This window comes from Crocodylus porosus, unplaced genomic scaffold (assembly GCF_001723895.1).
Source record: "Crocodylus porosus isolate Cpor-Errol unplaced genomic scaffold, CroPor_comp1, whole genome shotgun sequence".
Classification (NCBI taxonomy): domain Eukaryota; kingdom Metazoa; phylum Chordata; order Crocodylia; family Crocodylidae; genus Crocodylus; species Crocodylus porosus.
The window spans coordinates 1,105,679-1,121,597 of NW_017728929.1; the positions used below are offsets into that span (position 1 = coordinate 1,105,679).

General features: G+C 45.9%; 1 protein-coding gene across 4 annotated transcripts in view; it reads left to right on the forward strand.

Annotated features, from left to right (window-relative positions):
• The first annotated feature begins 7,246 nt into the window (after nucleotides 1–7,246).
• Nucleotides 7,247–15,919, forward strand: part of ATG16L1 (autophagy related 16 like 1) — a 26,795-nt gene continuing 18,122 nt past the window's right edge. For 2 of the 4 annotated variants that reach the window (XM_019542888.1, XM_019542889.1), the window contains exons 1-5: nucleotides 7,248–7,508; nucleotides 8,862–8,955; nucleotides 14,217–14,322; nucleotides 14,825–14,898; nucleotides 15,079–15,330. In XM_019542888.1, coding sequence (XP_019398433.1) covers nucleotides 7,394–7,508; nucleotides 8,862–8,955; nucleotides 14,217–14,322; nucleotides 14,825–14,898; nucleotides 15,079–15,330 — 641 coding nt within the window. In that variant the 5' untranslated portion in view covers nucleotides 7,248–7,393. Of the gene's footprint in view, nucleotides 7,509–8,861; nucleotides 8,956–14,216; nucleotides 14,323–14,824; nucleotides 14,899–15,078; nucleotides 15,331–15,919 lie in introns of those variants that run through there. The other 2 variants (XM_019542886.1, XM_019542890.1) reach the window with 2 other exon arrangements.

A 15,919-nucleotide genomic window follows, 5' to 3' on the forward strand; every position in this document is an offset into this window, starting at 1 on the left:
GAGCCCTACCAGGAGTGACTAGACATAATGGTCACAAGCTGGCAGAGGGTAAATTCAGATTAGACATCAGGAGGCGCTACTTCACTGTCAGGGCAGCTAGGATCTGGAACCAACTTCCAAGCAAAGTGGTGCTGGCTCCTACCCTGGGGGTCTTTAAGACAGGCTAGACGAACACCTTGCTGGGGTCGTTTGACCCCAGTACTCTTTCCTGCTATGGTAGGGGGTCGGACTTGATGATCTGCTCAGGTCCCTTCTGACTCTACAAACTATGAAACTATGAAACTAGGTGGATCTGTATTGGCTGACTTGCCTTCCAGGGGAGAATCTGGACCAGAAGCGAAATCTGTGGAACTGAGAGACAAGATCTAGTGTGTTGAGGTGAATGACATCATGTTCTCACAAGTTAATCAGCAACCAGGAATAATGGAATTGTTGTTCTTCCTCTCATGCCGTGCAGGGCAAAGGTTGCAAAATAAAAATGGGTGTACTGGGGAGCACTGCAACATTAACTAGTGAGCCTTATGCCCATGGGAGGAGCAATGGGACCTTTACTCATGTCTACACAGACTGCGGAGGGATAGGTTTTCTCTTAGGTGAAGACATCTTTCATTATCTTTCAAATTCAGTTTTTCCCTTGCTTTCAGGGTGTGCTTATCACATCCATTATTGTCACTGGATCCAACCCTACTCTTTCTTTGCCTCCTACCTCTGGACAAGCTGCGGCTGCTATACTCCTCCCTTGGCTCAGCTTCTCACTAAAAATACTCCTTCTCTTTGCTGTTCACAGGGGGCCTTTGTACATGCCACGTTTTTTACCCTTTCTTACACTGCAACGGCATGACTTTGCACAAGCGGCTTTTCCAGATGCTTTAAAAGTCTGGCGCATTAAGGTAAAACTGCTCAGACACAGTTTAGTTTGGCTCACCATGAGGTAAAGCATCACATCAATGGATTCGTTGCATGCAAACACAAAGGCACTCACAGACATGTAATGAGCCTCATTGTCTACCAGATGGCGCAGTGACTTTTTTGTAGTTCAGCCCTTTGAATTGCTTCCACTTTCAAATTGCTTCTGCTTTTTTTTTTCTTGTGGTGTTTGCAGGCTCCTTGCTCCCACAGCTGCATGGCAGAGAATGGGTTGGGGGGCCCTGGACCAGGGGAGCAGTACTGGACTATCCCACTCTCCTGCAGCACCAGCCAGGGACTGGGTTTAATTAGTTTGATTAACCAAGTGCTTGCAAATACTGGTATGACGCTCCAAAGCTTAATTTGTTCGGAAACCTAGTGCATACAAACACTGATGCAATGCTCCAAAATAAAGAAGTTTAAATTGTATAAACCTACTTAATTTAATGAGGATTACACCCCATGACATGTACAGGCACCCACAGACTCTAATTCATTGTAGTGACACTGGGTAGTGAGGCCAGGATGAGGAGGAGGTGGATAGCCTCCAGATTTACATTTGCAGTCATGTTCCAGCATAGAGCTGCTTTTGAATCTCCATCCAAACCAACAGAAATCCTCACACTTTAAAATGCTTAGGCTTTAAGTCCAATTCAAACTGAGATTTTTTTGACTTGGGAAACTCCAAAATGGAAATGTTCATTTCAAAACCAACTAAGGTTGATAAATGACAACAACATCATTCCTTAATGCATCATTTACAAACCTATGTTTTTAAAAAGTAAGGCAACACTGTGTGGCAGGGCACCTTTGGTAAGCCTGCCACTTTAAGGTTTGAGAGTAGGCAGCAGGGCAGCCTGCAGGTGTGGGCTTAGCCCTAACAAGGCAGTCATCTGACTACAGGAGAGCCCTGGGATAGGAGGAGAGGGCTGAACTGCCTCCATTTCAGATTCAGGCTCTCAGGACTGAGGTAGTAACCTGCTGCTGGCAGCTGGAATAAGAACACCTGGCTGAGCTGCTACTTGAAACATCTTGGAGGCAAGGGCAGGAGCTATGGCAGGAGACTCCTGGTCCTGGGTGGCTTGAAACTGGGTGACTTGAAACTGCACCCTGCTAGGGAAGGATGGTCTGGTGGGGCTATCTGTGACAGGGCAGCTCCCCAGAAATGCCAGGCCAGTTGTCTCCCAGTGAAAGGTGGATAGGGACCCTAACTCCCACTACTCAGTGGGTAATTATGAGTGGGAACAGATGGGGGTGGGGCCTGGCATGCCTAGAGAGAGGCGCCTGAGTCCCACAGGGGTGTAAAACCCTGGAGACCCCAGAGAGGAGGCAGTGGAAGAGAGTGGCTCTAGTGACTGGGATAGAACTTGTGTGTAGCCTGCCCAGGGTAGGGTGCATGGTAATGCCTGAAGGACTGGGCATTGGTGGGTACAGAGTAGGGTTGCATGGGGTGACCTGAAGTGCTGTACCTGAAGTTGCGTGGGGTGTGCTGAGTAGGTTTGCAGGGACAGCCTGAAGGGCAGCACATGGGCAAACCCCCATGTGAGTGAAAACAGGAGCAAGTTGCCTGGTGAGGGGCTACAGGCTGAATTCCCTGCAGAACGAGGGCATAAGGTCAGTGCCTCATAGAGAAGGGAAGCTCTGGTACCTAAAGGTGCTGCCCATGCACCAACCTGTGTGAAAGTAGGCAAGCCTGGTGGTCCAGGGGGTCACTCAAGAGGAGCGGGACAGGTGGAAAGAGGCCCAGTGAGGGGCAGTGTGTAAGAGGCCCTTTGAGAGGGGGCAGAGTGAATGAGGTTCTGTGAGAGGGGGTGGAGCATGTGCGTTGAATGGAAGGGGCCCAGCCAAAGGCAGAGCTAGTCTGGCCTTGGGCTGGAGTTATGATCTACTTATGATGTCATCTGCAAGGCATGAGACAGGGTGTAGGGATGGTACAAAGCCATGTACAACACCCCCTGGTATCTAGCAACATCCACTAGGCATTAAAATGGGCAACCTCCTGCATTTTACACCAGTTATCAAACAGCAAGTCATGGCAGGTAAGACTGGGCAGCTACCCAACATAGACAGGTGGGTCAGCTGATGTTGAGACCCAGCCTTGCCTTGGCCCCCTGTCACATTGTTATAAATCTTTTCCTTGCCACATAGTGAGCACATCCTTCATGAACTTGGAATATAGTTAAGTAGCTGTTTGAACACTGCATTTCAGATGGACTGTTTTGCCTCAGTGAAGTCTGCCTTTTAAAATATACTCTCTGTCCCAATTATCAGATTTTTACTGCCTATATTAAGCAAAATTGTTCCAGACCCTATTGATAACCTACCATCATTTTCAGACAGGTCCATAATTAAGCAAGGTCTTGTAGATGTAATGTCCCCCTATACCCACAGTTAATTATTTGGACATGGGAGTCTGAAACAAATGCAAAATTCAATAATAAAGATCAGTTTTGTGGAATATTTTACTGTTGCTATTTGGGGCATCCAGCATAAAGCCCTTCAGTTAGCTATATTGAGTCCAGTCACTAGTTTGTGGCCAGGCCAGTGGTGGTGGCTGTGTTAGTTGGACGTGCAGCTGTGGCCACCATCCTCCTACCCCGTCAAAATCAGTGCCCTGGACTAGTGCCCCAGTTGCCCACTTCTAGGCTACTATTTATCTTGCTTTACAAATCAAATGTGAAGACATGCAAGTCACAGAGAGAGTTACAGCAAATAAACTGGTATACACGCTCCATGACACACATGCATCAGGTTTTTTTAATTTCACCAAACCCCATTAAAGTGTCATGTACTGTTTGGCTCTGCTGTGCAACAGAATAACAAAGCCTTTGTTATACTTTCAGGGAAGCTATTTACATACGTTGTGAGTCATGCTTTTTGAAATGGTGTCCTTTTACCCCCTATTAAAAATTGAAAGTAACAGTAGCTGCTTCAAATGAATATGTGGGCTCTCATCACTTGAACTGTCTGTTGGAAAAGATAAGTTTTATTACTTGTATCAAATATAATTATGTCAAGTTTACTTGAATCCCCAACTTTATAAAGAGTGACTCACACACAGGGAAGGGAAGCTGTATAGCCTCCCAAGGATAGGATATTAAGAAAATTCAGGAGTTTAAACAAGGATCCTGATTTTCCAAATTGCTGAATATTCAAGTAAGCCCTATTGGAGTGATTTCAGAGGGAGCAGCTCAATGCTCACTGCTTTTAAATAGTAAAAGTAGTAATAATAATGAAAATTATGATAATTATTTTAGTACTACTACTATTATTCATTTATTTTGGCTCCTGACTCTATACCACTATTATTCATTTATTTTGGCTCCTGAATCTGTATATATGGTTTTAACATTAGGAAAGTCCAGGCTGTATTGTTAGAAAACCTCCTGTTCCTTCCTAAGATAGAACTGCTAGCAGGTTTCCTGCTGTTGCCAAAGGTATGAGAGGGAAAAATATGAACTATGTTTCTGATTCCGGTGAAGGGGAGATAACTATAGGGGAGCTGTAGTTAGGATTGAGAAGGCCTTCCAGTTTAAAGGTTTATTCTTCTAAATGCTTTAAAATCCACAACCCATGGCTGTGATCATCCTCCAACTGATCTCGCTTGCTCAGTATTTATAGCAGCTAGTACATGACTCTGTACTGACCTCTGGGGAACAATACTGGATTAATTATGAAAGGAAGATTTCATCTTGTTAGAATAATACATATTAAACACTCACATGCCAAACAGATTGCAATGCACACATGCTGAAAGACTAAGCAAAAGGGATTCTGGCACTCTCATGACCTAGGTAACTGAAGGGGACTTGCTGTAATCACTGAATCTGAACTATATCTATGCACTGAAAGTTCAAACCCTCTTCTTGTCAGAAATCTGAGGAATATATCTAGCTGCACTGCTGTCATCTGCTTCTGTTAGTTTCTGGTTTTTAATTTTGGGAAATGTAATCTGAGTAAACCTGATAATTCAGAAGGCACTCAAGCAATTTTTAAGCACTAAATTAGACATTGGAGTACTTTCTGCATAACATTGGGGATGTTGGGGTGGAAGTGTAGGAATGGAGGGAAAAGTGTGGGAGAGAGGTCTGGAGCAAGAAAAGAATAAATATGATGGCTTGTAGGGAAGGGGATAGGCTAATGAGACAGAATGACTGGAAAGTGGAGTGTAGGACTGGGTAACAAAGGAATGGGGCCCCAGATTCCCTTCTCCTAACTGTGTCCGCCATAATCTAGGGGTACCTTTTGTTACACCCAAGATGTCTCTGGGAGCTTTTATTTTATCCAGAGAAGCACAAGAGAAGCCAAAGCAAGTTCCTCCAAACTATACACCATTACTGGGATTGTTTATCAGTCAAGCAATGCTAACAAGAATACCAATATACTGCAGAACATTCTTTACCGGGCCCTCAGAATGTCCTCAGGGTTTGCCTTCTATATATGGGAATTTATACAGTTCAGGTTCAGATTTCTGTATTCCTCCCCATTTCTCTGAGATAAGAGTCTCCTGGAGTCTGGTCTGTGACCATCGTTCTTTCCTAGGATCACCCTATTACAGGGGTGGGCAAAACGTGGCACAGGGGCTGAATGCAGCCCGCCAGGCCATTCTATTTGGCCCATGGGGCCCCTAAAAAATTTAGAAAATTAATATTAATCTGCCCTGAGCTGCCTGTCATGCAGCCCTCGATGCCTTGCTGAAACTCAGTAAGCGGCCCTCTGCCCAAAATAATTGTCTGCCCCTTCCTTATTAGCATTGGGTGTGATCACTGGCCTAGCATCTCAACTCCCTTGAAACAGTCCCTCACAATCTGCTTCTTTCACATGCTCACCATTGTGATTCAGACCCAACGGCTTCTGGGATCAGACCATCTGTGGGGAGGAACTAGTGACACACCAGACGAAGCAGCAAAAAGCGGTGAAGGGCATTGAGGATTTCCCAGCAGTTTACCCTCTGCTGAGACCTGAGCCCTGTTTGTGCTGCTAGCTGGTAATGCTGCTTCTCCAAGGAGAGGGCCTGGGTCCCTCTCCCTGCCCCTGCTCCAGTTAGCTGTGGAGGGCTCTGACCTTAAGACATGTAAACCTCTGCATACACACATGCTAACTTTCTGACAGTTAAACCCAGCACTGTACCTAGACTCCTGGCAGCCCTGAGTGAACTTTTAGTATTGCCACCCCCCCCCGCCAGAGACAAGGGTAATAATAGCTTAAAAATTACCATTTTCAGGCCCCAGGCAACCACCTGGTTCACCCATGCCTGTGTCCAGCCCTGGTTAAGCCACCTTAACCTCTTTATGCTGATTTAACTGTCAGTGTGCACACCTGTGTGGAACAGAGTTGACTGAAATGTGGCACAAGATAACACACCTTGGAGGTGTATTATTTTGTTTTGCATTAGTTTTGTTGACATAGCTTGCAAGGTGGCTGCCATCATGTCAAGTTGTATGCTCTGAGATGCCTTAAGCCAACTTAAAATTTGAGTCACCTTCTTTTAAGTCGACTTAGTGCGCATGTAGCAACGTTAGAGAGAGAGAGAGAGTGTGTGTTGGGGGGAGGGTGTGAAGGCGGGTAGACGCACGTTATGGCTGGCGACTCATTGCACAGCCTCAGCTCGGGCTGCCTGGCCCAGGGAGCGCACAGCCCTGTAGGACCCGGTACCGGCGGCAACCACACAAGGCGCAGCTCCTACAGGGTCCTGGGGAGCTGAATACAGGAAGAAGAGCGGCTTTTTCCCCCGCTCCTGGCCCCCACAGCCCGCACGTGAGCACAGGGCGGGGCTGAGGGCCCCGTCACGTAGCAACGTGGGGGGCGGGGCTTGCGCTCCTGGGCAGCGCATACGTCACTATCCTCGCATCCGCCCCCACAGCAGCGCGAGCAGGGGGTGGCTGGAGGCTTCTGTGTCAGGGGCCCGGGCCTGTGAGCGCTGGTGGAGGGGCGGGATTATACGCGAGGCGGCCTCTCAGTTAAGGGGCATTCATCTCCGCGGCCAGCACTTTCAGCGGGGGTTAAAGTTCCCGGCGCCACCACCAAAATGGCGAAGGTCCCCACCCCATCCTCGCGCCACTCCCAAGATGGCGGCGCGACTTCCCTGCCTCATGGCCACCCTCAACATGGTGGCCTGACGAGGACCTTCCCCGACCCCCGCTCTTCCCCCACTCCTCCCTTCCCTAAGCACCCGGTTGTGACCCATCTGCGCGGGGTAATTCGCGGGGGAGGCACCCAGGGGCAGCGCGGGCCGTGCGGGGGAAGCGACGCAGGCACTGGCGGGCCAGCTCGGTGGTGACGTTGTCGGCGGGCGACGCGCGGGACGGGAGGCCCCGGGTGACACAGGGCGCGGGCGGAATGGCGCCGGCGGGGGGCGGCTCTGGCCCGCAGCGCTGAGGTGCGTCCGCCTGTAAGAGCCCCGCGGCCGGCCCAGCTCGGCCCCACCGTCTGTCCGCCACCTGCGTCCCTTCGGCCCCGGCCCGCCCGCCAGCCCGCCCGCGGGGCCATGTCCTCAGGGCTGCGAGCCGCAGCCTTCCCCGCCTGGAAGCGCCACATCGCGGAGGAGCTGCGGCGGCGGGACCGGCTGCAGAGGCAGGCCTTCGAGGAGATCATTCTGCAGTGTGAGCGTCCCGGGGGGAGCGCGGGGAGGTGCGAGCGGTTTCCTAGTGCAACCCCCCCCCCGAGCTCTTTGCAGGCCGCCCCTACTCTTTCACTGCTTCTAAGGCCTTCTCCAGATCTGGGGCTGCCCAGGGAAACTAGGCGTGGACACCAGCCACCAGGGGTTTAGTGAAGTGGGAAAGGCGGGACAGGAGGGCAAGTCAGGCTCAGCCCCTCCTTTTTGTAGCCATAACTCTGGGGAAAAACATGTTTTCTTTTTCATAATACATTTAAAACGCAATATGTCTTATATTTGGGACGTGTTGTGTGGGAGAAAACACAATAGCTTTTTAAATGGTGCCGCTCAGAGTGTGCCTGGAGCCAGAGGAGCCTCCAGTCTAAAAAGGTTGAGAAGTACCATGCGATTCAGTCCCAATTTTTAACAGCAGCAGACAGGGTTCAGATAGGAAGCATGAGGTGGCCTTGACAGTCATCATCGCCACTTGTCTCCCTGAAGTGAAGGCCACAAGAACTGCTTTGTTGTGGCTTATTGCTGATGGAGAGTGAACGTGGTATTTTTTGCATATGTTATGTAAAATACATTGGTGTTTTCATCCTAGGGGACAAATGTCTGCCTTTACTGGGCACATGCAGATGGGGTGGGTTTTTTTCCATTTTTGAAGGTAATTCCTGTCACCCACGGTGTAGGAAGTTATGGAAGTGAAACTAATGCAAGTGTTGCCCAGGCCATTGCTCTGCCTGTGTAGATGGAGGTTTTAAGTGCCTAGTGCTCTTGATTTTCCTCAGTACAGTTGGCTTTTTCTTTAGCTTTGTTTCTTGCCCTTCTCTCCTTTGCCCACACCAGGAGCAGACTGATGTAGAGGCCCCTTAAAACTGTTGTGATTTTATTTTTTTTTGTCTATATTATCAAATATTCTAGAAAGGCTGTATTGTACACAACAGCGGGTTGATAGTGTCCTGCACACTTTGCTTTGCTTGCCATTGCCTTGGTTAAGAAGCTATAACAAGGTGAAAGATGGACTTTTCGAGCAGTTCCTCATGTGACAAATCCAAAAAATTTCAGTACAGCCACTCCTGTGATCGAAGGTAAAATTTCAGTACAGCCACTCCTGTGATCGAAGTTTTGCAGGAGAAGTTTTTAATAGTTGGTTTGTGAGAAGGATTTGGAATAGTATCATTGTTGGCCAGAGTCAAAGCAGGTTTTCTGTGCTAGCAGGGTAAAGTAGCTTGGTGTTACAATTTTCAGTGTTAGGATAACAATTTCAGGTAGTGAAATCTTGTACATGGCTGATGGAATAGGTTAGAAGCTCTCTTTTTCTTTTTCTTCTTTCTAACTGTACTTCTTGCCCTATTAGATAACAAGCTGCTGGAGAAGTCGGATCTCCATGCGGTGGTGGCAGACAAGCTGCAAGCAGAAAAACATGAGTTGCAAAGCAGGCATGAGATCAGGTACGTGCAGTTCTCTTCAAATCAGGAATAGGTTAACATTTCACCCAACTGTCTTTCCTGTGCACTAATACATTGTGCATTCAAGTTATATTTGTATAGCCAGTCTCTCTAGACTATGGTAGTACCTTGGAACCAAACAATATGAGAGCACATGATAGACTAAGACAGGGCTGTTTAAGGGGTGAGTGGCCCACAGGGCATATCTGCAGCCCCCAAGCTTCCACTAAGCTGCCACTCCCCCTTTCACTCTGGTTACTGCTGCGCAGACAGGTTCTCCAGGTTCCCTGTCGCTCCTCTAGCTTCTGCTTCCTGCACCTGCCCAAGGGTGTTCTGTGGTGTGGTATGGTGCAGTGCTGAGGAAAGCCCATAGCATGCTACAACAAGAAAGCCCATGGACAGTGAGCTAAGGGGATGCCTTCTGGTAAAGCAGTTGTAGGGGGCTGCACATGTGCATGATAGAGCAAAAAAGTGGGGGCCATCCAAATAGTGGCTGCCCTGCAGTGCCTGTGGCTTACACTATTGAGGCCCCTGGTGGTGTGGCCTGTGCAGGGTGTGGCTTCCAGCTACTTAAAAGTTGGACAGACCTGGACTAAGATTCCTTTGTCACAAGGTCTCAACATTTAGCAACGTATTTTAAGTTAATTCCTGTGAAAAGAATTTTCAGATAGGTAATAGTTTATCTGGCAATTCATAGCATCCTCCATATTTTATATACAGGCAATCCCCGCTTAATACTGTTTTGCTTATCACTATTTCTCTATAATGCTCGTTTTACATTGATATCTGAGTTTTCCTTAGTGCTCAGTGAGTTTTGTTATAACACTCGCTGTTGCCATCTTGGTTCATCAAAAACTTTCCGTTTCGCTTGATACTATTTCACTTAGTGCTCTTAATTGGTTCCTGAAAAAACAAACATTAAGTTGCGGGGGGGGGGGTGTTGCCTGTATTCTGAAATGGAATTAAGATGCAGTCTGCCTTGTTTGCCCCATTATTCTCATAGTGCTTATCTTTTAATGTTGCTGTTTATTTGATTGTAAACTACCTCTTGCAGTGATTTTTTTGTTGTTCGATTTTGTAATGAGTGGAGGAAAAGACTAGGTCTGTACATTACTTAGAAGATCCCAGCACTAGATCTTCTCAAATATGGGGCTTCCATGGTCCTATGAAGACTTTCTGAAATGGTGTCAGAAATTCCCTGTAAATTTTTCACACTGAAGTGTATGAATGGCAGGTGTTCTCTTTGCTTTGTTGGTAGGAGGAGCAGAGTTTAGCCTCAGATGGTTGTATTGCTGTAAGAACTCTGGTACTGTAAGTAGTGGTAATGTAGATGATTCCATTGATATTTGAATCGGTACTGAATGAGTATTCTCACATGTATGGGTGGCACATGAACTGCAACAGATAAAGACTGATGTTGCCATTGAGATAAGGGCATGACACTAGCTGAGGCCAAAGTCTGTCCATTGCTGATGCTTGTAAATATAATGTGTAAAAGCTGCTTCACCCATCATTGAAATGCAGCTACTGGTGGAATTTAGCATGTTGTGTAATATTCAGCATGTTGTGTTTACAGTTAAGGTTATTTTTACTCCATTGAAATGGTAAGCAAAAATTAAACAAGAATGTGTTTGTGACTTAAAATTTGGCTGATACACCAGGGCTACTGGCCTTATACAAATATCAAAGTTTTCTTAATGGCTGGAATAACTAATAGTCTCCTAATTTATGGGAGCCCACCTCCATCTGAATGCCACTGCAAGAGTCAGACCCAGGAGGTACAAGGGTGAGGGCAATGGTATGTAAAAAGCATTAAAAACATTCTTTAAAATAAAATTTGAAGCCTTGTGCTGGGAGTGCCCTCAGCATACTCTTGCCTGTGTTGACATGGAATGAGTTCCCTAATTACAGATCTTTGGGGGGAAGACTGTTTACATAAAGACTTAGAGTAAAGTGGCTGATTCTGGTTGCCATGAACTTTGTGGCTGTGGTAAGTCACAGGGTAACAGACTTTGCATCAGGACTTGCATTTTTAAACTTTGAAAGCTTGTCTGACTTTGTCACAATTATACAGTGGGTCCAATAAAATATGTTGTCCTAAGAATTCCTTGCTTTTTGCATAAGCTTCTTTTGGCATGTAATTTTTTGGAATGAGTTATTTCCAATACTAGATCAGAAGAATACTGAGATACTAACACGACTCATTAAACCTAGTTTTTCTTTGGAGAGCTCTTGTCTTAGTTATTAGTGACTGAGCTGGAATCCATTTAGTTTTCAAGAGCTGATACAACAGCAGATCAAAGTGTTATGCTTCTAGGAAATGGAAGTATATGCTGTAATGCAGACTAAAGCAAGAGAGAAGCTTGAAGTGACCATATGCTGATTTCTGGGATTCTTTTTCTTTCCTTTTTTGGGTCTTTTTATCTTTATGGTCTTCAGAGCTGGCTATTGGTCTTTTCCCCCAGATCATCAAGCAAAAGAAGATTAGATAGCAAGAGTTTTCTTTTTGTCAGTCTTAGATCAGTTTGTTTATCTATTATATGTATTTACTCATGTTCATTGTATTTTAGAAAAATTGTGGTGTGTTTAAACTCTAAAAAGTAGCTACTGATTTGCTTAAAATATCTTTTATTAAAACTTCCTGTGTACAAGCTTTTTAAAAATAGAACAGGTTCTTTAGTGTTAGTATTATAGGTAGTGCCATATTATGCTTATATCACAATAGTTTCTAAATGCCTGTTTGAGTTTGTGGCATCACTGTGCTGTATGAATGAGATGCACTCTTTGCCCAAAGTAGCTGAGGCGGATGAAAAATGTCCTGAGCATAGAGGGGGACAATAACTGTTGTGGTGTTAGGACAGTCAGTAGCAGAGCTTGTAATAGTCCCCAGATCCCCTGATTCAGGCCAGTATATTTCCATATGACCCTTCTGTTCCTGAAAATCACTGATACCTTTATGGTTAATCAGTGTCCTTCAAAAACCTCTTAAATGTATCCCAGCCTTAGAATTCTTGCAGTTTTTAGGGTATTCCTTCAAACCCTTGCCTTGCTTCAGTTTCAGTTTAAAACTGCACTTATAATGTTTGGATCTAAGAAATGTTATGTAGGTGGTATGAGTGAGTTTGGTCTTCAGTAAACTGAGAAACTGTTAAATCTTATTACTTGTGGTAGATGTTCATCTGGAGCTAATTCTGAAGTTGGTGTTGGGTAGTAGTCTGGTAATGTTGAGGAGTCATGCCTTAAATGGTGTAAATCAGATTGGCAACTTCTCGGTGAAGGCCGGTAACTCCTCCTCACCACCATCCCCTGGGTTATTGAATTGTTGCCAACTTCCTGACTTCCTAGGCCAGATAAAATTGCTTGGTGGGCTGGATCCAGATTGTGGCTTACCAACCCTTGATGTCAGTAATTTGAAAATTACAGATGTTAACCTCTGAGGATCAGGTAAAATTTCATGTAAAGTTTAACAAGCAGCTAAGTTATGGGTAAGATGTTCCAGGCATAAGAAGCTGTAAAAACCAACCAAACAAACAAAACCATGCATAAAAATGCTAATAAACAGGTGGGATTGTATAGAGCAGACCAGGGCTAGATCCAGCAGGGGGATCGAATGAGAATGACAAAATTCACAGCTGTTTAAAAAGGTTAAGGTTTGCTCTAAGACCTTGTGGAGGCTGTAATATGTTTAGAGGACAAAGAAGATATGATGAGGCAGTCAGCAGCAATCCTGTGTAGAGCAGGGGTAGATGGATGATGGGGCTCCATGGGCCACATTTGGCCTGAGGGCTATATTTTTGACAATCCTGGTGTACAGCTTTGAGAGGCCGTAAACCAGGGAAATGTGAGAAAAGATGAAGATTTTGAAGAAAGATTTTGGGTAGAGGTGCACCAGTATATTGGTTACCTATCAGATAGGCACTGATAAAAGGAAAATGAAATTATTTTCTATTGCCTTTTTTTGGCCATTGTAGCTGATAATGTTTTCCAATAATTATGCCTTCTGCCCAGGGCCCTGGATGCCTGGGTTCCATCCTGCAAGCAGGGGTGACCCCAGGTATACCCCCATCCTCTCACTGGTGCACTGGGTTGGGCTGGAGCAGAGTGGAGTAGCTGCTGTGGTGTCCCAGGCACTGGTGCAGTGCCGGCTGGAGCCAGGGTGGGTGCTGAAAAAGGCACTGAATGCCGCAAAGATGTGACTGGGGCAGGCAGATCTGGCCAGCCCAATGTGACTCAACCCTTAGGCTTGTGCCCCAAGGGCTGAGGGTAGAACCTGGCAGGGGCCGAGGCAGCTGCTTCCCTCCAGTGTGTACAGCAGGGTCCTTCCTCTGGCCCCTCAGCCCAGCCGCATCCTGCCTTTCCCAGGGCTGAGTCCATTCAGTCTCCTCATGGGGTACGGGGGCTTGCCCTGCCCCTGGCAGCTATCAGTATCAGCCAAGAAAATCTTCCCTAATTTTGAGGGAGAGTTATGGTAGGTTTGAAGGCACCGAATTTTGGCAGGAAAAAGTGACTTTTGGTCAAGAATGATTCAAGCACCATTTATCAACAATGAAGAAACAAATGAGTGTCCTAACTGGGCTTCATGGAGTAGTGCTAAATATTATTCCTTTTCCAGAAGAGTGAAATCTGTTCTTGAAATTGTAAGGGATGGAATTAAATCACATTTTTGCTGACGTAAGAAAAGTGATGAGTAGTTGTGTAGGGCAGCGTTTCCCAACCCATGTGCTGCAGCACACTGGTGTGCCATGGGGGGGCGGGGCATGGCTCCTGGTGGAGTGTGGTTACAGCCATTGCCACCACTGCACCCCACCCATGCCAATTTCCACCCCCCCCAGCTCTGTTTGGCCAGTGTGCCTCAGTGTGGGATGGGAAAGGTTGGGAAACACTGGTGTCCCTCACTCCCAACCTGCTGCCCCCAGGTCCCAGCTCCACAGTGTGTGGGTTCGGGGAGGTGTGAATGGGGCATGGGGACCTGCAAGGGAAAACCCATGGTTTCCCAGGTTTTTCTCTTTTAAAGGAGAATCCATTTTTAAAGTTTGTTTGTGACCCTTTCATATATTCTTGCTACCCACTTTTGGGTCATGACCTGCAGGTTGAGAAATACTGATATATATTAACTTTGTTGCTAGCTAAATTGTATGTGGTACTTAGAGGTATGGCTGTCGTGAGTCTAACTAGACATAGGTGCTGAAGTAGTTGGATTGTAACTTATGAAATCTCTCTTTCCTATCTCCCTGTCCCACCCCAAACGCCTTTTTGAATTCCAGTCCAGGGCATGATGGTACATGGAGTGAAGCTCAGTTGCAAGAACTGGCCCAGCTGAGAATTAAGCATCAAGAGGAGCTGACAGAGCTGCATAAGAAACGTGGTGAGGTTAGGAACTCTTTTTGTGTTCTGTGCATCGTGTGTGTGGATCTTTGTGAATATGGATTCTCTGTGCCATAGTTGTTGGAAGGTGTTGGATTCTAATTCTGTTTTATTATGTCTGCTTAATCATCTGTTTCTACCCTTTGATGCTTCTCATTTGCAGAAACGTAACCTATTTAAGCTGCCAACCCATTTAAATGCCGGTTTAGATTTGCTTTTTGTGGCTAATTGACACACTTGAATATTTCAGAGCTTTTTTAGCCATTTGAAAAAGGTGAACCTTTTTTCCTAGTATGTAACAGTGATTCCTCTTTCTTGGGTGTAGACTTCCCTATCTGATATCTTGTATCTTGGTAATATACCTAGACTGGTTTCCTGGTTTTGAAAAGGAAAGAGAAGCAAGTCTCACTTGTAGTTTTGGATTGATACTATCTAACTGGGAGCCAGTCAGTGTTTGCTTGTCTAGGTAACAGCCCTGCACTATATAGTAATTCTTTTCTCTCTCTAGTTGGCCCAGTCTGTAATAGATCTGAATAACCAAATGCAGCAGAAAGACCGAGAGATGCAGATGAATGAAGCAAAGTGAGTAGGAGCAATTTCTTTTTTCATGATGGGGTATGAGACCCAGAGCTTTGATTGGATTATTTGTTTGTGTAATAGGGTCTAGGAGCCCTAGTCATGGGCCAGAACCTTATTTTGCTGTGTTGTGCATACACACTGCTGTAGACAACATTCTTACTGCTACATATTCTGTACTTACAGGATTACAGAGTATTTGCAAAAGATCTCTGAGCTGGAAACAGTGTGCCAGGAGCTACGCAACAAACTGCAGGATCTTGAGCAAGCTAATCAAACATTGAAGGATGAGTATGATGCCCTCCAGATCACCTTTAATGCTTTAGAAGAGAAACTGAGGAAAACCACTGAGGACAACCAAGAGCTGGTCTCACGTTGGATGGCAGAAAAGGCTCAGGAAGCCAATCGTCTCAATGCAGAAAATGAGAAAGATTCAAGGTGAGATTTGGTCACCTCTACTTAATGATGTTTGATTGGGTAGGGTTTTCAGTACTCATGAATTCAAAAGGTACAGCTTTCAACATCTAGCCCCAAAAGGACTGTGCTTCTGAAGTTGTCTTGTGTACTCTGAAAGTCTAGAAATTTTAAAAAGTCACTTTCTTCCCATGGAAGAGCATCTTCTCTAGGTCTTTTGTCTAGATTTAAATCAAATCCACCCTTCATTTAAAACAAGTTGGGGGTGGTTCAGCTTTGAGCAGGGGTTTGAAGTAGATGACCACCTGAGGTCCCATCCAACCCTAACTTTCTATGATTTAAATCACGACTTAAATCACAGGTAAGCGAGCCTCAATTTAATCATTGTTTTCTGCAAAAAGTGCATTCTTGTTGTTTCATGATTCATTTAACTTCTTGAAACTTTGCACTTTTACGGGGGGGGAAGGGCTTGACACTGTACACAAACTTGCAGAGGGCTGATGGGTGGGTAATCAGGTCTGTTTCATAGATTTCATAGACATCAGGGCTGGAAGGGACCTCGGGAGATCATCGAGTCCAGCCCCCTGCCCAAAGGGCAGGAAGTCAGCTGGGG